The sequence below is a fragment of the Artibeus jamaicensis genome, unplaced genomic scaffold (genome assembly GCF_021234435.1).
Source record: "Artibeus jamaicensis isolate MK-2021 breed Jamaican fruit bat unplaced genomic scaffold, CSHL_Jam_final contig_64, whole genome shotgun sequence".
Lineage (NCBI taxonomy): Eukaryota > Metazoa > Chordata > Mammalia > Chiroptera > Phyllostomidae > Artibeus > Artibeus jamaicensis.
Genome location: NW_026521911.1, coordinates 14,985,436 through 15,010,150, shown reverse-complemented (window position 1 = coordinate 15,010,150; position 24,715 = coordinate 14,985,436). Strand labels below are relative to the sequence as shown.

General features: G+C 39.5%; 1 protein-coding gene across 3 annotated transcripts in view; it reads left to right on the top strand.

The window, feature by feature from the left end:
* Window positions 1-24,338, top strand: part of GRM5 (glutamate metabotropic receptor 5) — a 447,694-nt gene extending 423,356 nt beyond the window's left edge. Inside the window, exons 8-9 of one of the 3 annotated variants that reach the window (XM_037137610.2) lie at window positions 23,260-23,446; window positions 23,546-24,338. In XM_037137610.2, the coding sequence (XP_036993505.1) occupies window positions 23,260-23,446; window positions 23,546-24,163 (805 nt within the window). In that variant the 3' untranslated portion in view covers window positions 24,164-24,338. Of the gene's footprint in view, window positions 1-9,258; window positions 9,355-23,259 lie in introns of all 3 variants that reach the window. The other 2 variants (XM_037137608.2, XM_037137609.2) reach the window with 2 other exon arrangements.
* The last annotated feature ends 377 nt before the right edge of the window (window positions 24,339-24,715 follow it).

The window sequence follows — 24,715 nt, the reverse complement described above, 5'->3', positions numbered from 1 at the left end:
AAATAAAACAAATAACTAAAATATAAAGTGTATTGAATAAGACAAACGTAGGAAATGGTAAACAGGAAGAATGGATCATATTTGCATTTTAAAATAGGGTGGTCCTGGTAGGTTATGTTGAGAAAGTAACCTTTGGGGAAAGATAGAAGGTATCTATGGATATTTTGGGGGGAAACATTGAAGGCAGAGGAAATGGCCATAGCAAAGGCAACCCACCGCAGTGGGAGGGTGCCTGTGGGAGGGAGCTCTAAGTAAGGACAGATGCAGGACCAGAATAGGAAGTGATTACGGTTTTCAAAGTTAAGAGATGATGGTGGCTTAAACCAAAGCAGTAAATGGAGGCGCTAAGAAATGGTCAGATTCTGGGTTATGTGTTGAAGATGGATCCTTCAGCGTAGCTACTGTTCAGTTATGATATGTAAGAGAAAAATTGTGGTCTTTCCTTTTTTTCACAAGTATTTTATATCAAAATTTCTATATTAGTTATTCCCTTTACTCAATATCTTTAATTTTTCTTTCTTCCTTGATATCTTGACTTAAGTCTACAAAGTTGCCTCATTTTGCAGTTATTAAAATCAAAACAAAACAGCAGCAAAGCCCTTTGAAGATTGCTACTTTTCCATTGCATTCATTTATTCATCTATGCATTCAGTTGCAAGGTGTATTTGATCTGATCATTTAAAAAAAATTCTCTAGTCATCCAGGTTTATGCTCAATCTCGGCCTTGAGAGTGCTTTCTGGACTGCAATTTTTTGTATGAAAAGCCTTTAATGCGTTTTCTACAACATTTGGAATGACCTGTTCTATAATTGCTTCAAGTGTCCCTCAGTCAATAATTTACTTTTTCTGCACCTTATTTACCAAAAAAGTACTCTTTTCTTTCCATATAATTTTCTCTGCTCATACCACACTTATATTTTGAATAACAGCAGGTAGTTGAGGAAAAAGAGGATTTAAATTTGCTTTGTAAATAGGATTCTTTCAAAATAGATAGGGGAGAGGGTAAGAATAGTATGGGAATAGTATGGGAAATATAGAATCTAAAGAACTTGAGACACGTGGTCATGAACTAAAGGAGGGATGGTGGGGGAGGGGTGTGCATTGTGAGGGGGAAATAGAAAAACTGTAATGGCATAATCAATAAAATAAAAAATATTAAAAAATAAGATAAATAGGATGCTTTCCTAATGGTTTAAATGAAGATTTCCTTGAAGAACATCCTCCTAACCACTTATTCCCCAACCTTACCCTCCAGCCCCATTAGTATCTATTCCATATTGAATTACTAAAATTAAAATGTACTGAATTAATAAAGTTAATAAATATTCAACATTTTCCATCTCCCACTCACTGCTCACTGACTTCTGAGAGAGATCTTTTTTTTTTTTTTTTATAATTTTATTTGGTTACTTTTCAAGTACATTTTTTTTTCCTCTTCCCCCCCCCCGCCCGGTCTCCCCCCTCCCTCCCATTCCCCCCTAGTCTTTTGGTCATTCATCTTTTCTCCTCCCCCTTTTTCCCCTTAAGTTCCCTTCTCTCTCCCCTCTGGTCGCTGCCCACTGTTTGTTTTTACTCTGAATACTTTAAAGAATGATAGGATGCCGTGGACAGGTAGCCTAGTTGGTTAGAGTGCTGTCCCGATATGCCAGGGTTGCAGGTTCAATCCCTGGTCAGGGTACATATAAGAATCAACCAATGAATGAATCAATAAGTGGAACAGCAAATCTCTCCCTCTCCACACATCTCTCCTCTTTCACTCTCTCTTCCTCTCTCTCTCTAAAAATTTAAATGATAGGTTAAGTAAAATATGTATACAATGATTTCCACCCATATAGGAAAATATCTCCCTGTAGTTTTCACTGAACTGAATGATACTTGGCTTGGGAAAGAAAAAAAAAGGCTATGTGTAGATGTTCAGAAAAATTAACTCAGTGCTTCTCCTTCAATGAGTAGAGTTTGGCACATGGTAGAAGTCAGCATGGGAGAAATGATGAGAAAATTATTTCTCAAGATAGTTTTATCTGTAGGAGAGAACTAAACCTTAAGCAGAACAAACCCTTGACAAAATTTTGGAGTCAGGGAAATGTGCCTCTAGTACATTCAGCTTTCCCCTTTTCTGTCCCCTTTTCCCCTTCACTGCTGAGACCTCCAGCATCCCTGTCCTGTCTTCTCCACTCATTTCCAGCCATGTCCTCAGAGAGTCTGCAGTATCTACCTGAAAAATCCCTCCAGCTTCAGGAATCGTCCCCCAGAGTTCCTGCTATTTCACCTAATATACAAATTATTTTTAAATTTCTTCATTTTATTCTAGTGTTTCATCTCATTCTGGACTCACTCACTCATTCTGGACCACATAGTTTATATATAAATGTCAGCAATCCTATGTTTAGTAGATATGGATAGGAAAGGAGAAAAGGGAGTGAAGAAATGGAATTTTTGATTCAAACCATAATGGAAAAATTATATTTTCTATCTAATCCTGAGAAAGTCTTACTCCCACATCTTTAAATTTATCACATGACTATAGGCTCTTGTAGAACTGAGTAAAAGGAACTAAAGCGTCCTGGATAAAAGAGTTATGAAAGAAACAATGACAAAAATATTCACAAAGGTAGCTAAAGCTAATTTCAGAACAAATCATTCCTAGATCTATTAAAATTTTGTAACATTTTTTATGTCAAGGTATGGCCCAGAAATCAAAGTGTCAAAGCTATGTGGAGTATAAATCTAAATGTCTGGAAACTGTACCAAAAAAAAAAAGATTCAAAAACTCTGAATTCAGTATCTGGCATTTGGTAGGTACTCAATAGATGTTTTGAGGAAATGCTTACATTAACGGTGTTATAAAAGTTTTTGAACAGGTAGGATGAGCAAGTCTGTAGGCCCCTCTCTCTACTGACCCCACATTCTGCATGCTCTCTGTGAACACTGAATCCATGCTCACGGTGTATGTAACCATTTGGTTCACGCCTCCTCAGTGAATAACTGTTCCCCAACCTCCAGATTCTTACAGCCTTGTGTCTACTGAATAGTCTACTTGGATATCCCTCCAGCTTCTCAAACTCAGTACTCCAAAATGAAGCTTTTTATGTCTACCCCCTAATATACACATTTTCTGTATTTCCTTAACTCAGGTGTAAGTACACCACTCAAGGCAGGAACTGGTGTAGCTTTCCACACATCTTTCTCTTACACTCATCATCCAGTAGATCCTACTCATTTTACCTCCCCCATATTTTTTAAACTGTACCCTACTTTTCCATATCACCACTACCCTAAGGCATTATCTCATCATCCTTTACATGGACTATTGCCCTAGTATGAGTCTATCTATAGTTTTGTCCCCTCAAATTCATAGTGTTTTGTCTAAATGTCATTCTGACCACACTTTTTTTCTTAGCTCAAAATGTCACAGAGGGATCACATAACCTACAGGTTAAATTCATCCATAGACTACATTTTATCTGTGCCTCTCCCTCCACACTGCCCATTTTACCTTGTCTCATTTTATTCTTGGTTACCATAAAAAATGCTAAACACTCTTTCCCTATGTACACCACGTGACTGAGCCTGTCCATGTGTTTGCTCTTGATTTTTCTCCTGCCTGCCTACTCATCTTTTCACACTGTTCCCACTCATCTCTCAAGATTCATCTTAGGTGTTGTATCTCACTAAAATTTTCCTGCCATTCTAGTATGTGGTAGGTAGGCCTTTTTGTATGTTCCTATAATAAAACTCACATTGTTTAAAAATGTTCTGTTTACATCGCATCCTCCCACTCCTGGTTGTGAGCTTATCAATGGCATAGAGTCACCCACATGCTCCTTACCGCAGTGCCTGGCACGCAGAGTATTCCGTAAATGGTTTGAATGATCTAAACTAAACATATGTAGTACATCGATAGGAACCCAAATGAAGGAACAAAATTTAAAGTCCTGTACTAGGTCCTCCACTGGCTGTCTTTGTTAACTCTACCACTCCTTTGCAAAACGGGGTCAAGGAGAGAAAAGCTAAATAACAAGCCTTCATAGTTTTGTTTCTAAAGTTACTGGCATTGTTACTTAAAGGGATGTTTAATAAGAGGAGCTTTGGAATCAGAGAGGCCCAATTTCTAATCTTGGGTTTCCCATTCATAAACACTATGAGCTTGGACTTATTGACACTGATCTTAAATGCCTATCTCTTTGGAATGAGGACATTAGCATCTATTATATAGAGTAGTATTAAGAATTAAGCATAATGCACTGAAAAGAATCTGGCACATTCAATATACCATTATGATTATTATTGCTACTGTAACTTTGAATATAACTCAGTAAACTAAGCATTTCATTTGACAAGTGAGTTGATATTAAAACAGTACCTCACAAGTATGAGTGTGTACATGTATATACATATATTTTAGTAAGTGCTTAAAAGAGACATGAATTTGTATATAAGAAAAATAGTTTAGATTGATATTTAATACACTAAAAACTATAAAAAGTTAAACTATTTTAATTGAGTTATATATTTCTGAAAAACACAAATAAAAAGAACTGTACATCTGCAGAAAGAACTGTAAAAGCTTTATTAGTTGCTTTAAACAGCACATCATTGGTGAATGGAATAATGAATATCTGAATGAATGAAAATGAGAATTATTTAAGTATATGGTAAACATAGTTAAGCTTTAATTATAATTATAGACAAATAATGAAGTTCCCATCTGAAAGCAAGATGAGCGTCCCTAACTGAATGGCATTTTCACCTTATTTTGAATATAAGAAATACTTGAAAGTTCCAAAAAGTCAACTGTATCTTGCTTTATTGGAATGAGTTGGGATTCATATTTTTTTGTTTTTTATTTTGTTTTGTAAAAGCTTTTAACAAATGAAGTTGAAGTTTGGATTTGGTAGAATAGGATGTTTAGGATGTATTTCATAACCATGGTTAACTGGCAGAGAGAGAGAGAAGAGCTTACAAGCATGAAGAGTATAGACATCCTAAATTATCTATGGAAGATTTCAATTAACTGGCAATTAGACTAACAGAAGATATTCAAAAATACTTTAAGGATCCCTTCAAGTGACCATCAGTCATTCTAGTCTATTAATATTCTTTTAACTTATGCTACAGAGTAGCATTTTGGTTGTAGAGCCCAATTAATAAATAAGCACAAAATATTTTCTATTGACATGTAGAATGGCATTCAATGATGGGGATTTCACAAGGGATTCTCTTCTGACGTCTTTTTTTTTTTAATTTATCGAAGTGACACTGGCTAAAAAATTATGCAAGTTTCAGATGCATGCACAATTCTACAACACACCTATACACTGTATTGCTGTGGCTAGGACATCCAGTGCTTTGTTGAATAGCAGTGGTAAAAACAGCCTGTCTTGTTCCCCATCTTAAAGGAAACATTTATAGATTTTGCCCATTGAGTATGATGTTGGATATGAGTTTTCATTTTATGGCCTTTGTAATAGTGAGATATATTCACTCCCTTCTGCTTTGCTGAGAGTTTTTATAATGAATGAGTGCTGAATTTTATCAGATGCTTTTTCTGTATTTATTAATATGATCATGTGGTTTTCATTGTTCATTTTGTTTATGTGGTGGGTCACGTTTACTGATTTGCAGATATTGTACCAACTTTAACACCACTAGATCATGGTATACACTTTTCATGTGTTGCTGAATCCTGTTTGCTAACACTTTTTGAGAATTTTAGCATCTATCTTCATCAGATACATTAGACTAGAATTCTCTTTCTTTGTAGAGTGTTTATCTAATTTTGGAATTAGGGTAATACTGCTCCTATGTCAGATGCATTAATGTTTACTAGAGTTATATCCTCTTGTAGGATTCTTCCCTTTATCATTTTGTGGTGCCCTTCTTTGTCTCTTATTAGATAGAGCCTTGGTTTTAAAGTCTGTTTTGTCAGATATATGTACTGCTGCCCCAGCTTCTTCTTTTTATTTCCATTTACATGAAATACCTTTTTCCATCCCTTTTAGACTGTGTGTATCTTTCATTCTGAGGTGAGACTCTTGTAGACAGCATTCTGAGGTGGGTCTCTTGTGTGTGCGTGTGTGCATGTGTGTGTATACACACACATATGTTTTTTTATAATATGCATGTTTTTAATGATTATGATCATTAGCAAACTTTATAATTAATGCAGTCCTACTTCTCCCCAGGATGGTCATAAATTATAAATGTTCTATATAAGTTCTAAGTTATAAATGTTCAAAAATGACTTATTTATCGCCCTGCCAGGCTCCTGGCTGTGCCTCTGCCTAACCTCTCTTTCCCACTCTGTCTCAGGACTTACTTTTTGAAACACATTTGAACATAGCACTTTTAAAACAAAGAGCTACTGTACTCTGGTTTCCTCTTGAACCCAGAGTAGAGACATGCCTGATAAGGAGATCTTATGTTAAGGGAGATGAGGCTAAACACACTTTTAGTGAGTTGAAAAAACATCATTTAAATCCAATTAAGATAATTAAAGAAAATGCTCATTTAATTAACATTCTAAATCTTGTTTTTTTATATACTCAGTTACCCTATGTCTTTTGATTGGAGCGTTTAAGCCATTTACATTTAAAGTGATTATCAGTAGGTTCATATTTATTGCCATTTTATTCCTCTTACTATGTTCCTCTGTTTCTTCTCCTCCTCCTCGTTCTTCTTCTTCCTTTTCTTCTTCTTAAAGTAGCACTTTTAACATTTCTTATAACACTGACTTGGTGGTAACAAACTCTTTTAGCTTTTTCTTATTTGGGAAGGCCTTTATTTCTCCTTCAATTTTAAATAATAGCCTTGCTGGGTAAAGTAGTCTTGATTATAGGTCCTTGCCTTTTATCAGTTTGAATATTTCACATCAATCCCTTCTGGCCTGAATTGTTTCTGTTGACAGCTGATGGTCTTATGGGAGCTCCCTTGTAGGTAACTAAATGTCTTTCTCTTGTGGCTTTTAAGGTCTTCTTTGTTATTTTAATTATGATGTGTTTTGGAGTGGCCCTCTTTGGGTCCACCCTGTTTGGGATCCTCTGCATGTCTTGGACTTGTGTGTCTTTCTTTCACCAGGTTAGGAAAGTTTTGGCTATAAGACTTCTCTTCATCTAGTCTTCAGTTGGTTATTCAGGATAATCGTTTTATGATTTAGTTGTAATTCCAGTTTGGTCCTGGGAGGAGAGGAGTGTTGCTTCCACCTACTTAGTCTGGTTTGGTCTAATGCTTTACTTCCTCTAATCAAGTCTCTAAGTTCTCTCCCTCTCTTCTTTATGGCCTAGACATAAAGTTACGTGTGTACATACTGCCTGCTTCTGTCATTTCTCTCACTAGTCTGTGAGCTCTATCAGGTAGGACCTGTGGATTATGTACCTCTATTTCCCCTAAGTCCATTGCCTAGACTTTAACAGATGCTCAATCAACTTCTACTGAATAAGGTAATCCATTCCATCTGCTTGGCTTGATTTAACAAGCCATTTTTATTCAAATACTAAATACCTTTAACATCTTTGAGGAGGAAAAAAATAAGAGGAAGACTTTCAGCTCCGGCCAGTGTGGCTCAGTTGGAGGCAGCGTTGACCTGCAAACTGAAAAGTTGTGGGTTTGATTCACAGTCAAGGCACATGCCTAAGTTTCAGGTTACCCAGCTGAGATGTGTGCAAGAAGCAACCAATCGATGTGTCTTTCTAACATCAGTGTTTCTCTCCCTCTCTCTCCCTCTCTTCCCTACTCTTTAAAATCAATAAACATGTTCTCATCTGAGGATTAAAGAAAAAGGAAGACCTCTATCCCAGGACTAATAATTATTTTAATTTTGTTTTACTTAAATATGAATTTTGAGACAGCAGGAAAAGAAACTTTTTTTAAAGTGACCATACCAAGGGTAAACAAGCGTTCCGATAGTAATTTTATCACTGATTGTTGAATACCAAAAGTAGATGAAGTGCCATGATATCTGGCTCCAGTTTTACAAGTAAAAAAAGGTGATAAAGATAATAAACTCTAAGAGTATTGGACTCCTGCAAGCTCTTACTGGCAGCTATTTTCTACTGACTAGGCTGGTGACATTGGTAAAGTCAGTTGAATAAGTCTCAGTGATTTTATTTGGCAAATGAGGACAACAGTGCCTCTTTACCCCACAGTCTTAAACTGATGAATAAAAAAGAGACTTTCGGTGAAAGTATGTTGGCTTTGAAGACTGTCATTCAAATATAAGGGCTCATCTGGATGAACCATGTAGCAAACTAATGTTGAAAATCTTATAACTTATTTTAGATGAAACATCTTAGTAACTTCTTGGAGTGATGAATTGCCAGTTCTGATGCAAAAGCTGTTTGAGCCACCCTACACAATTAAAGCAACCCAATCCTGACTTTCAAACTTCAGCTTAATGGTTATACAAACCTCTCACATCAAAGGAATATCTTTTCTCTTTTGGCATCACCTGTCTCTAACATACAGGAGTGAACAAAAGTAGGTTTACAGTTGTGACTATGCAAAACAGAGTTTAATCTTATATAAGTATATATTTATTAATTATTGTATTATTTACTTGTGCTATTTCTCTTCTTATATTATTGTTATTATTTTGTATCCTTATTAATGATTTATCTTTTAGGTAATGATGGCTGGTAATTTAACATAATTTTGACCACCCCTGTAATGTTCGGACATAGTACCACTTCATGAAGGTTCTTTCATTGCAATACTTATTTTTAAAATATAAGGGAAGGCAAAAAGTATGGATTCTAAACTTAGACCCCCTGTGTTGAAAATCCTTGATAAATCTACTTAATCCTTACAATCTTAGATTTCTCCTTCAGATGCATGGATATGATAATAACAGAGCCTCTGCCATAGGACTGCTGCCAGAATTAAATGAAGTAACATCCTATCTGGTACGTGGTAAACAGTAAAAAATAATAATTCATTGATATTAATCTTTTTCTTAGGTGGTAGGGATTGCACTGCTTTTACCACTGACTATTAAATATGGTGAACTCAGAGGTTAATAAGTAATGTAAAAGGATAGATCACATATCATTTAACCAAGAAATAACAAAATTGTCTCCACTGTTACTCATTTACCATCACAGTCATCTAGTAAGTATCACAGGTCAGCTGTTGCTTTGAAAAACAGGAGCCCCCCTTTTGCCTTGGAGTGACCCTCTGCAGCCGCAGCTCCTCCTCAGCCTGGCCAGTTAAGCATACAATCACATCTCTCTGTTTGCTCCTGTCCTTGTTCATGCTCACTAGGTACAAAGACAGGAGACTGGCCCAGCACAAGTCGGAAATAGAGTGTTTCACCCCCAAAGGGAGTATGGGGAATGGTGGGAGAGCAACAATGAGCAGGTAAGCAAACTGTGAGTGGCCTGAGGTGGTGTGAACTAAATGTATGCAAGCTAGAGGAACAGGTGGCTCCCTGGTCTGGGTCCTCACTCAATTGTGCATCCCATACAGTGTGTCCAACCTGGGCCACCACTGGTTTTCTACGTGTGTTTGACTTGCAAAACCCATGCCATCTTCATGTGAAGTGATGGGAGCCTCCTGTTCTACATGCTGCTGTTTCCCAGGGCTGTCTGCTTTGCATGTCTGAAGCCTTAGCTCAGAGTCAGTTCCCCCATGGATTTTAAAATATTGGTAAATTGCTTCTGGAGTTTGCAAAGTGGAAGAGCTTGGAGGAAATCCACATTTCAGGATCACCCAGTCACTTAAGGAAACAAACACAAAAGCCTAAGACTGGTTTTGAGAGAAGGACTACAACTGAGGGAAGATGCCAACCCCTAATCCCAGACAAGCCTGGGAATTAATCTGACTTACTCTGAGCATGTCAACTCATAGCTGAGGTCATGCCAAACTATTGAACTGTAGAGGCAAGTGGCTTTTTGTGAAATGAAATCAGGAAAGCTAGTCTTCCTCTAGCTACGGTAGCTTTGCATCTCCTTTACTTCTCTGTGTCTGGTGGCGAACACCCCCTGTTGCTGCGCTATGCATGTTCCTTCATACCAGGCACTCCCAACTGAGCTGTGCCCAGCAAGCTGGGGTATTTGGAACTAGAAACATCAACTAAGCTGTGTTGCATGAAATTAATGTGCTTTATTGCATGGGACTGGGTTTAAAGAAAAGGGCTCTGGAAATAAAGACTTTCAAGATTGACATGAAACAGTTCCAGAATGCTGGAAAAGCCTAGAGGAGGAGGAGTCACTTGCCATGATATAACTCCCACCTCTAATTTCTTGTGGCATTTACTATTCCATCTGTGATATGTGGAAAGGAAGCTCTTGCAAGTCATCCTGGACTAAAGGAAAGAGGAAGTGCAGAAAGTAGAGTATATACCCGTGTGTGCATGTGCTGAGAGCAGAGCTTAAGAGCCAGCTCCATAACAAGAACGTAATCTTGTTGAATCCTGTTGAACTCTCACCCCAAATACTGTGTTTGCTTCCTCAGTAGGGGATCCTTCTGGTTTTCAAAATAATGTCTAACTTTCTTAAAGGACCACTGCATTGCAAACTTCTGGGAGACCATTCACATTGCCATACGCAAAAATGGTGCCTTTAACTGTGCAACATACAGCCTGAGCAGTCACTCATGGCAGCTCTGGTCAAGAGCTTGGCCAATTTCATCCATGGCTCCCAGAGACAAAGCAATGACAGTGTGCGTGTAGGCACCTATGTGTGCACATTGGCGTATCTGATGGTGTTATGCCTATGATCCCTTTCTACAACTACTTTTGGATCTCAGTGCATCTGGAAGATAAGCCTCAAGATTCTTTTGTGGGAGTAACTCAACAGACTGCTACTGAGCTTACTAGTTTTTCTTCCATCCAGATATGATGAAATGTCATAATTCCTGTCTTTGAAAATCAGTCAAATATCACCCAAATTGGCTGGATAAGGTGAAAATGAATGCATCGAATAAACACAGGGGCTCTGTCCAGAGTGACTTAATGATTTGAGGCAATTGTGTAAGACGGGATTTCCTAAACCTAACAAACTTGGCTGCCTGTCAAACATAGTGTGACAAAATATTAGACAATATAACCTAGAAATCTGTAGCATTGCATGTTTTCTAGGCCATTCTAATTTAAGCAGTCAATACTGATATTTAGGAATACTTCATTTATCTACAAAGTGACATGAAGCTCTTCACAGCAAACTTAGGTCTCAATTCTGCCATGCAGTGTTCTTGGGAGTGTTTGGTCCATGCTCAGAACTCCCAGATCTATCAGTCCTCATTTAGATTTGCTCAAGACTGCCTTGATTGGGAATGGACAAGAGACAGTGGGACACAGAGGGTAAGAGGACCCAGAGAACACAGAAGAAACTTCCTTGGGTGAGGTCTAGGTCTACAGAGGTAGGCACTCAACATGTCTGCACTGAGGTCCAACTTTCTCTACAACAGCAAGATACCGTTTAGCTCTTGTTTCCTTAGCTGTTTGGATGTAACCAAGGTGATGGCAAGGCTTATTACATTGGCACGTCCTGGTGGGGCAGAGGGGTATCAAGTATGCTGTTGGAAAGACAGTTCTGTTGGAGTGACAACCTCGGCCCCTCAGATAAGCATAATTAGTTGGGGACAAATGATCTTCTCTTCCCGCTTTTTCTTCCTTCTCATTTATTTATCACTAACTAAAAGCTGACAATGAGAGAGAAAACGTGTGGGAGACGAAGTGAGTCCTTCAGTGCTCTAAGAGAACTTTTCATTGGGGAAGACAAAAGGCCTCGGAGAGGCCAAAATGCCTAAGGCCTTTGAATCCTTTTCACCAACTTAATATTTGTTCATATAAACATACATACAATGACATGTATTAAGGAGAAATAAGATTAAAATGAATATTAAGAAAAAATATATCACAGAGGAGACACCGCAATGTAAACCATTCCTATTAAGAAGTTAGAGTAGTTAATCCCAATTTGCTTACTGTGGAACTGAATGGAAGGGCTGGGAGTCAGACAACTGCACGAGACTTTTATAGATACTTTTAGCATCACCATATAGTCATCTTTCTTATCGCTCACCCCAGTTGCTTCCCAGAGCCATAGTCATTATCATATTCACTTTGCAAATAACTGGGCTGGTTCTGTGACCATTACTAAAAACCAGTCCCAGGGAGGGGCTAAGGAATCTCAAACCACAGAAAACCAGGAGGGTCACCCTGCATCTCATTTGCCTATGTGTTCTATAGTAAAACTATAGAATGGACAGGACCCTATGAATTCACACCCAGGTGATTCTTCATAGCCAAGTTGCCAGGCAGCAGAGGAGTTTTTAAATGCTCATAGTCATAATTGGCCAGAATACTCTTATCTGTAACATTGGTAGGGCCTTAGAGACACTCCTCACTTCTCCCTCCTACCTCCCCCATTATAATGTGGGCATTTAAAAAGGAATGATAACATTATATGCATCCACTCTACCTTCCTGAAATATCATGTTCCTGTTTTCCCTTTATGTAAACAGTTTATTTTCCTTCTGTCAAAATATAGCATAACTTGTCATCTTTTCCTATTTTCACAGTGGACAGTCTAAGTGTGTTTCAGCTCACAGTCCTCCTCATTGCAGGAGAAGTGATAGAGAGTCCTAAACAGGGAGGTGCTCTATAAATTGGAAATTCCCTAGACCCTGTTACTGTGTGACTTCATACTGATATGGTCCACCCTCAGGAATGGCTAAAACTTCAACAGTGAATGTTGTTATCTCCTTTCTCAGCAAGGGTACTCTGATGGAGTATGTATGTGATGCGCTCATGTAGGACCTCATTAGAAGAGGCTCAGACATTCTGAGCCTCCCAATCCCTCGCTGAGAAATGGCCCCATTAGTCAAATGAAAGTGATAGATCTTCAGTCACCCACCGGTGCTAGAGGACAGGAGGGTGGTACAAAATTATTTTTGCTACTGCTAGATCATGATATCAATTGTGTGAACTATTAAACCATCAGCTGAGTAACTAGTTTTCACCTAGTAGGATAATTATGTGTCAGAGTAACTCCTCATTTGATATTATTTCTATAGCTTATGCTACTGCAAATAGAATTAAGTGTAATGGAAACTAAATAATAAACCTGAACTGAGTGTTCAGCTAGGGCTACGCATACAGTTACATAAAATTCAGAATCCATAGAAGAGACAGTTCCTGTCTTTTGGAATAATAGAGGTCCATTCAGTTACTTAGCAATATATTAGGACCACTCTTCATTCTTTTCCAAAGTCAATTTCAAATTAATGTTTTAACTTATATTTAGAGATGTTCTAAAGCACATAATGTTACTATAATTACTATACATTTGACACTGTAGTAGTTTCCTTTTATATGATATACCTTCTCCCAGGAACATTATAAACAAGATATTTTTCATTTCCATGGTACAGATCAAGAAAATGAAGATCGGGAATATTAAATAACTTGTACAGTAGAGTGGTTCAGTGCAAATTCTGAAATCAAAGAGACCTTACAACCTACTGCCAGCTGTAGCCAGAAATGTGACATGCCTTAGCTGAGATGCTTTAACATCAAAAGGAGTCTTTTGCCTGAACAAATCATTTTCCAGCAACCATTATAAACATCCTGGGATATTCTCTTATTCTACAGCCCCCCAACATTCATCTCTATGATATTTAGGGCAATCAATAGAGAGCTTTGAAAGTTACCATCAGGTTATTTTATGGACACAAACGTGGGTGTTGCCATTTCCCTGGATACTCCACGAATGTGTGTCCTGTCACTCCCGTGCATCTGAGCACTTAGAACAGACACAATATTGCAGGTGGCAATGACTCCGGATTTAGGGTCAGATCTGAGGCACGGTTCTGCCTTTTAGTGGACTTGGACAACTTAGTTAACTTCTATAAGCCTCAGTTTTTGTATCTATAGTACAAATAAATAATACCTGTCTATACCAAGTGTCCAAGGTGATGGAATTCACTTCATTTCCCAAACACTCCCAGCCTACCTACTCCACACCAGGGGCCATATCAAGCACAGCAGATACATATGTATTTACTGCCTTTGGAGTGTTCTAGGATAAGTGCAGGAACAGATTTATAAATCAGTAATTTAAAATAGCTCCCTATAAGTGCTATTTCCATTTTGAGGACAAATATAGTAAGATGGGTGAAAACTCCTTGGAGATTTAAAGTTCTATGCAAATGGGAGTTATCACCTTCCCCAAACTCTCTTCCCCTTTGTCATCCATCTCAATCCCACGTGTTATTCAACGTTAAATCAAGCTGGTTTCCTCCAGGAAGTCTTCCTGGCTGTACCAGACTACAGGCACAAAACAGTCGTGTCTTCTTTTGTTCTCTCTTTACTCATTTTAATCCGGACTTTATACTGATTGCTGAGGGAAAAATAATTTCCTGTTTGGGGGGTAAAAAACCCTCTCATTTTAATTGAAGCACCTCAACTAAAGCCTGGAACTTAAAACTCATTATGAGGGGTTTAGTTTGGAGGTTTGAGTCCAGGTTACTGAATTATGGGACATAAGAAATAGCTTCATTTGAGAAAGGAAACTGTGACGACCCAACAAAATGCCTCTGCTTAGCACGTGCCCCTGCATCACATCCTTTGTTTACACTTTCTCTTGATGAGGGCGTAGGGGTAGTAACAACTGTACTAGACCTATTGGGTAAGTTAACAACTCACCCTGAATTAGGAACATTTTGACAAGGCCTCCTGTTGGTGTTAAACCAAAGAGAAGTTAAAATAGGGCCCAGCTCTTCTCTTCTAACACAGATTTGGGAATTTTCAGAGAAGGGTGCAGCCACTGCTACCTCTCCAGCTATTCAGAAGGGAGGGAAAGTCCACCTCACAGGGTTGGAAAATTTCATGAGATTAAGCACATGGAATCACCTTCTTTCCCATATATGCAATACATATGTTAATTGGAGTCTCTTGATCCATGTTATTTTAAGATTCCCCAGGCTTTATGCCTCATTTAGCTCCACTTTATATGCAAATCCTTTGAAAATTCTTCTGCAGTGAGCAACCTTTTCTCTGAATTCTTTCAATACCAACATGAAAATTCTAATGGGCAAGAACAAATGTCCTCCCTTTTATGACAGTTCTTATATCAATAGTATATTCTTTTCCTTCCTCCTTTTTTGGGTCACAACTCTTAGCATCTTAAAACTATATTCCTGCATTATGAAAACAAGCTCTTAAATCTGCTCTGGACACCACTATTTGGCTTGTGTCAATCTTCTTGGTTCCTCGCTTCCTTAAAGACTAATTAACTTAACCAATATTAATTAGGCCTTAACATTTTTCTGAAGTAGGACCAAGACTGGGGCCAGATGATGAGTAAGGTCAATGGGTGAAGTTGGTGTGAGGGTTTAGAAGAAAATTGTGTCATGGTCCCTACATTCAATGTTTTTGTTAAGCTCAGGAAGAAGATCAAATACATGAAATATTAAATAACAATGTAGAATTCTTACAGTGGAAGAATAACAGAAGCTGTGGGTATTTATTTATGTAATATTCATTCATTTATTGATCAAGCATATAGATTGCATATGTATCTAAGACTTAGATCATCTCTCTGATGGAATACATTAGACTGCCCTTGTATTCCGGATACAAGTAAGAATCCCAAGGTGAAAAAGGTGAAGGGATCAAGAAAAAAAGGAAAAAAACACCCTCATACACAGAGACAACAGTTTGGTGATTATCAGAGAGAAAGAGGGATGGTAGAAAGTAGAAGAGAGTAAAGGAAGGATAAATAGTAATAATGTAAGGAGACTTGACTTGGGGTGGTGAACACACAATACAATATACAAAAACCTATATAATTTTATTAACCAATGTCACTCCAATAAATTCAATAAAAAATAAAGAAATTAGCATTTGAGTACAGAAACCTAATAGCTAACCAGAGACAAGAACTGAAATAAACCAAATAAAGTTTAACTGTTTCTATCTGTAATCCAAAATGACCAAGCTGGGTCGCTGGGGCTTAAAGCCAGGATCCCTTCTTTCTTTAATATATGTTTGCTACCAGCTGCAACAATAATAACAACAACAACAACAAAAGGGCCCAAAGTTAATTACTGAGTTATTCAAAAAGAAAAAGAAAAAAATCTATATTGGTCAGGGGTGGCCAGGAAGAATTTGCATACTGGACAAAAAAATCCAAAGTCTATCTTCCAGTGCCTTAGCTTCTTCATCTCACACAGTCAAACTGTACTCCTGCTTATCTTTGGAAAATTCCTTGTAGATTCCTGAACTTCTGTCATTGCTATTCTTCCTGGAGGTCAATGCCAAGCACTCTTTTTGTACTTGGCCATAATCTTCTAATTATTCAAGACCTAGATACAATCTGTCTGCTATGGGCCTGCAGCGTTTGCTGGCCACCGCTTTCCTCCTGCTGGAAATGGTTTCTTCCTCTTCTGAAGTTCTGAATTCCTTGTGAGCTTACCCTCCAAAAATTCTGTGGAGTCAGTCCTTGTTTTCAAGCTCCACCACCCCTCAGTTTCCCCACCCTTAGCACCCTACCACCCACCCATCTACTTTATTTCAAGGCCCTAAGGGAAAAAAAAAGCTATCAAACTACTCTGAGTAACTAATATTGTTAGTCTTATGTGTGTATCCTATCTCTTGAATTTAACTTTACCCTCTTTGACAGTGATCTTTTATCTCAATAATTCTCAGTCACAGTATCAATAAGCATTGCTGAATAAAACCATTGGCAAAGGTATCACATATCTTCTGCTACCAATATTAGTTAAAGGTTATGTTTGCAATTATTTTTCATTAACTGGTATTCCAAGTAACTCAGAAAGAAAGTGAGAGAGTTAGAATTATCAGGGTAGGAATTAAGTGTGCTACACATAGAACAATTATCTTTTATTGGATAACAGCATAAAAAAGGCTGAAAATTGCCACATAATATTAATTTATGTGGTTGTCAGCTTGCTGTGCCTTCATCATCAAGGCGTCCATTCATTATCCTTGACAAATGTAGGTGCTCAGTCAAGCTGTGCTTCTGAGTTAACAACCAAAGAGAGATATATAGGGTGTGCTCTTCAGAGTGCAAAGTATATGATTAAGTAGTACATCAGTGTAGATAATAGTGAATATAAATCAAATAACCAACTTTTCTACTTAAAAACATGTATCACCACCAGGTAGCACCTGAGACTTCTCTTCCATGGAATAAGGAGAGCTCACTTCAAAGAGCAAATACAGGCAGTGTTCTGTCATGGAAAATGGAATTGGAAATTGTGATATGGTATTAGTCCCACCTTGCCATTTTCTGTGTAACCTTGGGCAAATATCTAATCTCACTGAGCTTCAGTATTCTCATATTTAAAAGTGGGATAAAGATGTTGATCCTTTCTGCCTTGGAGGAGCAGAATGATCCTCAAAGTGCTTTGTAAGGGACTATGCAAATACAAGGTTCTATTACTTTGTTATTGTGTCTATACTAGGCAATTTAGTCCTTGACTTCATTTCTATTTACTGCAGCGTTTTTTTCTCTATACATACATCTCTAGTGCATACATCATCATGGCCATTTAAGTTGTCTTTGTCAAGGAGGTAGCTATTTACATCCATTTATGCTGTTAACTGGGAAATTTATATAAATGATTCTGTCATATTCTTATATATTACGGTGTATTTTCTCAGTGTAATTGTTGAAATCAAGACATCAGGGTTTAAAGCTCAGAAAGAAATTTTCCACCTGATTTAGAATATGTGAATAGTAACAATTTCAAATTCCTCAATATCTTTTAAAAACTGCATTTCCATATTTTATAATTCATAGCAAATTACTGAAAGGGAAACGTATTGATAAAAAGCTTAACAAATGAGCTGAAAATAGAATTGCAATTGCAAATTTTCTGCTTATACTATTCCTAACTCATGAAATTCTCTTATTTACCTAGTATTTTCTGAGGCCATTCTGAAGACATATTTGCTAATACACAAGTTTTTTTTTTAAAAAGACAATACTCTTTGTATTAGAAAACTCAAAACCATATTTATGCCTCTCTCCTGCCTACCCTCTAGTCCAAAATCACAAACAAGAGAGGTTTGGTAATTAAGATAACTTTTTCATTTAAAAAATTGTTAATTTTCAGAGGATATGTATGAGTATTCTGATGCCCTGAAACCATGTAACTTATGAAGGTACTGATAAGCTATGTAACAAAAGAGAGAGTAGGGGCTTAGGTATTTTTTTCCATTCAATCAAATACTCTGAGAATTTTAATTGTTTATATGCTATCAATAAACCCCCAAACAAGTTCTGGGGTGGGGGGCAGAAGCCCACAGATTATTCAAAAGCCATTTAAAAGGAATGCAAAAAATTCTAAATTTTATAGACATTTTTGACGGTCAGACTCTCTGTATTAACATTTGCTTCCTGATGATGGTGTGGTATGCCCTGGCAGAATGCTCTCATTTCTGCAGATTTTGGCAGATGAATAGAGAAATGGGAAAGGTCATTGAGCTGACATTCAGAGATGGCTTGAAATGAATAAATTATTTGTGCCCCACATAGAAAAGAAGACAGAATATACTTGTGAGAATAAATATATAAGATTTTGGCAGGCCCAACATGTAAACAAAAAATAAACAAACAACAAACCCAGCCTCAAATAACATTGAAATGCTGCTTTATTACTTTTTTCAGAAACAAATAACAAACTCTTATGTATTATAAAACAATAGATTTATTACATAGTATTATATTTGGCAACATAGTTTTCATTGGTGCCTGGAAAGAGGAAGAAGGTTTTTCAGTGTTTGTTTTGTCATTGCTTTGGCCACTTCCTAGATGCAGCGAGCTATTGGAGCTATCTCCCTCCACCCCTCTTTCTTCCTCCTTGTGTTCTTTTTTTGTTTTTTTCACTTTCCAAGGAGAAATTCTTTTTTTAAATTTTATTTAGTTATTTTTTCAAGTACAGTTTTTTGTCTATTTCTCCCATCCCAGCCCCCCCCCCCGCCCTGTGCTCCCCACCTCCCTCCCTTTCCTACCCCCCTTAGTTCTTGTCCCTGTGTCCTTCCTATTTGTTCCTCCAAATCCCTCCCCCTTTTTCCCCTTAAATTCCCTTCCCTCTCCCCTCTGGTCCCTGTCCCCTTGTTCTCTATTTCAGTGTCTTTGTTTTTTGGGGCATTACTCCTTGTGTTCTAATGCCCAAAATACTCAGCAGGTGAGGTGAAATGCTCCAGACAGAGAAGGGAAATTTGCTTTTTCTTTTTCCCTAGGACAGATTTATAAGCCCCTAGGACAAATGTATAATCCTGATGCTTTAAAAAAATTATCAGCCTAAGTAATAATAAATAACACTGTACGGCTGAATGGAAGGTTTGATGGTGATAAATAACCCCTTGCAGAGGTGCTTTGCTTAATAAAGTACCTTCATGTGTATTATTACCCTTAGGTTCCTCCCAAAAAGATAAGGTGAGCAGAAGAGGTTTGTTTCTCCTTCTTCTTCCCTTTCTCTCTCTCTCTCTTTTTTAAACAAATAAGCAGGGAGGCTCAAGTATGTTAAATGATTTGCCCAGTGTCACTCAGATCTTGGACTTACATTCTGGGTCCTCTGCCTGAACTGCCCCAGTAAACTATCGCCACTGAGAAGTCTCACTTAGACAGATATATATGAATTACAAAAACGGAATAAACACTTCCTTTGTGATTTTCATGGTAGATATCAACATCTGTGTCTTCATATTCAGTTAGTGAAATCTTTTATCTGTATACACCGAGTACTATTGAGTACAGTGAGTTATATGAAAAAAAATTGACCCATTGGACAAAAAGAATTAATACTGAATTACACTTAAACCTTAATTCTAACAGGAAAATAATTCAGTGTGAATATCTTTGAAATGAAATGCATTTATCCACTCAACCTACTGTTTTAACCAAAGGTACTATGGATGTTAACAGACAACAAAGAACCCTCTGGCTGCACCTTCATAACACTCCATTCAGCAACGAGATGCACATATAGCAAAGAGTTATCATCTCATGCAGGGACCATGAGAACCCAACTTAGTCAAGGGTAGGGTCAGGAAAGCATCCCTCAAGAAAAAGCCATTAAAGGCAAACTATTTTTTTTAAAGAAGAGCCAAAGCAAAAAGGAAGGAAAAGGCAGAGAGAACAGAGAACAACAAAATGAAAGAGCATTTCAGGACAAAGTAAAATGTGGAATTTAGTGGGCGCAGGCGGCATCACCCAAGGGTGAGAAAGAAGCCACAGATCAAACCCTATGTAACTCCAATTTTTGTTACAGTTGGTCAGGTTAAGGAGAAAAAAAACAGAAATATGTTATAGCTTTACCACATGTTTTTACCTTGCACTGAATTCCCTGTTTCTCAAACAAGAGCTCAAAATGGAACTGAGTATACTGTATGTATTTTCTGAAATGCAGTAATTTATTTTCTGAAATATATTACTCGGGAATGCCAAAACTAATCCATAGATACCGTCTCCTTACCAGACCCCCTTTCACCTACATCCTCATAACAATCTTCATCAAATGAAATACTGTCTGTTTTTCACCAAGGCTTAAAGAGATTATTATTTTCCAAACATACAGGGTGGCTGATCCAGATTTAGAACCCAGATTTTATGATCCTTTGTCCATTACACTTTTTAGGACAACACAAAAGGATTCAACACAATCTAAGAATCCTTTTCACCCATCTGGATACTTATTAAAACCTGCATGTGGTACCAATGGACAAGATAGGTAAGGTCCCTGTCATCATGGAAACTCTATTCTACTAATAAACAAATTAATGTCATAAGTTGTTTTTTTTTCCCTTAGAGTTTCCATTTACTTTATAGAAAAAATATTTTATTACCCAAGAAATGAAGTGCTCAGATTTGAACTCAATTTCTCTGGTGTCTCCTGTGTCCATTCTCCCTGTTACTTTGTCTGGTGCTCTCTCTCCCACATGACCATGGGCACTGTGAGCAAAGGTATGGCAGGAGAGAGATCAGTGTTTTGTGCAGATTGGTTGGCTAGCATAGTTTTCTTCTCATACATTCACCCAAAGGTCTTCCAATCTGCCATCATGTCTTCGGGCTTGGCTATGTGATACCAAAGGCTGTCACTGTTATCACCCAAAGGTACATTCCATCAAAATCTTTCTGTGCTGGGAGCAAGAACTTCCCTAGGGTAAAACTTGGAGGATAAATCTAGTTATGCTTCTCGCTTCTAGCCCATGCTTTGTATTAAAGTGGTCTCACAGACCTAAAAGACTAACTGCCCCTCTTGACGTGCTTGTTTTTCATCCTGCTGGTGGGAGAGAAAGGGGTTTGCTGGCAACCATCCAGCCAATCAAATCCCATAAATAATCTGGCCCATTTATTCTGTGCCATGTTCCAGGAGTTAGTGGGCACGTGGGAAGGAGAAAAGTAATGCCCTAAAAACATAAAAACTGGGGGGGGGGGGGGTCAGATTAACGCAAAATGCAAAACAAACTATGAACCTTTCCTAGAATCAAAAGTTAAGAGGTAAGCAGTTTCCTTTCTGCTATTGAGGCTGCATAGCAACCTAGAAACTTGGAAATAATCTATCAATCCTTTGCAGTAAGAGAGGTGTGGGTGGGGGACATCTCACATTCCAGAATGCTGAAGGACACCAGGTTGCAATGTACTGGGTAGGTTAAATGGAATGAGAGTTCAAAGGAAGGAGTAGAGGAAGGAAGACCGCAAAGTGCAAAGGGATAGATGAAGAAATCAGGAGCAGTGTGGGAAAGGGGCAGGATGCATGTTGTTATAGGGGCTGCAGAACCAGTGATCTGTTATCAACAGTGTCAGTGTTTCAGGCAGAGTGGATCTGCCAGTTACTTGGGCAGCCCTGAGGCAGGTGGGCTCCAAAGAGACTTCAGTCCACTGCCTGGCAAAGGTAGGTCACCTTTCTAGCTTGGCCTCCAAGAGGCCACGGGAGCAGTGGGAACCCAGAGAGGAAGGACAGCTTCCTGTTCGAGTTTCTCAGTTTGTGAAACATCTGCTACAGAATCTCTTTGGAGAGCAGGGTACAGAGTACTTGTAAAACACATAGATTCTTAGAACCCAGTCCAAGCAATCAGAATCCCCTGGGATCCTATCCTGCCTAGGATATTTGACAAACGCCCTCCATGAGTCTTATGCACAATGAAGTTTAATAACCACTTGCCAAGATGATAAAATTGGGTGGCCATTAGTCTACAGACTGCCCAAGTCTTTCTCTTGGTCACAAGCACGTGGAACAGAGCTGTCTGGACAGAGGTCTCAGATCCCTTTGTGAGAGAAGCCACACTGGGATCTCTTCATATACCATCCCTGAAGGTCCTGCCACAACCCGGACTGTAAGTAGCTTCAGAGGCTGTTGTGTCTCTTTTTTCACTCAGGCACTGAGGCACCAATAGCAACATCATCAGAGCAGCTTTCAACCCCAGGGTGGAACCAAAAAGAACTGCTTGGGGGAAGAAAGAGGGATAAAGCCCTAAGAAATCAGGCCAGTCAGGCAATACTCAAGACCCTTTAGAAAGGGACATGCCAGCTGTCAGAGGCAATATACTGCAGGCCTCCTCATAGAATTTTTTCAAGTTTTAAACCTGAAAATAAATCTGTGAGGAAATTTTCTGTGAAGTTAAAAAGTTCTACTTAATTAGATATTCCTATATGTGTTCACTGAATTTGTATTTTCCAGCAGATAAGCCAGATTGAGTGAAACCATTTTCAAAGTCAGGAATTCACACAGAAATTCCTAAATAAACACACAGACAGCTATTGGCCTGCAGAGTAAAAACTGAACTGGGTTAGCATTGCGTACTTCCCGGTAATCCCTGACTCTTACTCCTTCTCTCTAACTAGGTTGGTGATTTGAGGTCCCAGTTCCCTTGTTCCCTTCCAGAGGCTGCAGCTCCAGGAAGCCCTTGCCCGGGTCAGGCCCCTCTGCCACAATGCTGCAAGCCCTCGCTTCTATGTTTGCAGTCTAACCAGCCGTTGCACTCCCGGGTGGGCTCAGAACTACTGCAGAATCCCCATCAGTACTTCTTTATCCTTACTAATATCCCCTTTGACCACTTTCGTGGAAATGATAAACAGAAGGCTAGAAAAAAAAAAGAAAGCAGACTTTAATGCAAAACAAAACAAGCCAATACCACTTCCAGGATCTCTTTGACTGGTGTCCTTTTGATGCCCTAGTTCCTGAAAGAACAAGGAGAGTCAGTCCGAATCCGAGCCCCATAACCACCCGCCATTGGGAGCGCCCGCCAGAACAACGCTAAGTCACCTTTCTTCTCCCCTTTCTCCCCAGCTCCAATGGAAAATCCGTCACCTGGGCCCAGAACGAGAGGGGCGGCCGGGGGCAGCACCTGTGGCAGCGGCTGTCCATCCACATTAACAAGAAGGAGAATCCCAACCAAACTGCGGTCATCAAGCCCTTCCCCAAGAGCACAGAGAGCCGCAGCCTGGGTGCCGGCAGCGCGGGCGCCACCGCGGGGGTCACGGGAGGCGCGAGCTGCCCCTCCGCGGGCCCGGGCGGCCCCGAGCCCCCGGACGCCAGCCCCAAGGCGCTGTACGACGTGGCCGAGGCCGAGGAGCAACTCCCCGCGTCGGCGCGCCCGCGCTCGCCCTCGCCCATCAGCACGCTGAGCCACCGCGCGGGCTCCGCCAGCCGCACGGAGGACGACGTGCCGTCTCTGCACTCGGAGCCCGCCGCGCGCAGCAGCTCCTCGCAGGGCTCGCTGATGGAGCAGATCAGCAGCGTGGTGACCCGCTTCACCGCCAACATAAGCGAGCTCAACTCCATGATGTTGTCCACCGCGTCTCCTGGGTCCAGCGTGGGCGCTGCGCTCTGCTCGTCCTACCTGATCCCCAAAGAGATCCAGCTGCCCACCACCATGACGACGTTCGCTGAAATCCAGCCTCTGCCCGCCATCGAGGTCACGGCCGGCGCGCAGCCTGCTGCCACGGTGGCCCCGCCACCTGGGGGCGCTGCCCTGGAGACCCCAACAACCGGGCCCGAGGCTGCGGCAGGCAAGCCGGACCTCGAGGAGTTGGTGGCTCTGACCCCGCCATCCCCCTTCAGAGACTCGGTGGATTCGGGGAGTACAACCCCCAACTCACCAGTGTCCGAGTCAGCCCTCTGTATCCCATCGTCTCCCAAATATGACACACTGATTATAAGAGATTACACCCAGAGCTCCTCGTCGTTGTGAATGTCTGGAAACCACGCCGGGTTCCCCAATGGAGCCAAGACCGCTGGTGTTCACACAGTGACAGCGTAGTCGCCTGGTTAAGATCTGAGTTGGAATATGCCAAATTGAACCATGAGATTAATAGTGCTACTTAACATCAGCCGACGAAGACACCGACTACAAATCTTTTGGCAGATTTTCTTCTAGTGGCCTTAGAAAACATGGGCTTTTAAGAAACACTGCTATTTTTTGAGGGCTAACAGGAGTCTGTTGAAACAGTTACATACCAAGTGCTTTGCTCTAGGGAAGCAATGAGTGTAAAACAGTGTAATGGAGGGGGAAAAGGCATAGTTAATAAGCAACTGTAAAAAGTTTCATTTGTTTACTTCAGTTCTTTTCCCAGAAGATTCTTTGATTCACCAAACATGAATGTACATTTTCTAACAAACTCAAAATCTGGGACCAAAACATCAACCTATCTCTTTTTTTCTTTCTTTCTTTGTTTCTTCTTTCTTTTAAAAACTTTGAAAAGCTGTACCTTGGGCTCGGGCCCAGTATTTACTGAGGCATAGT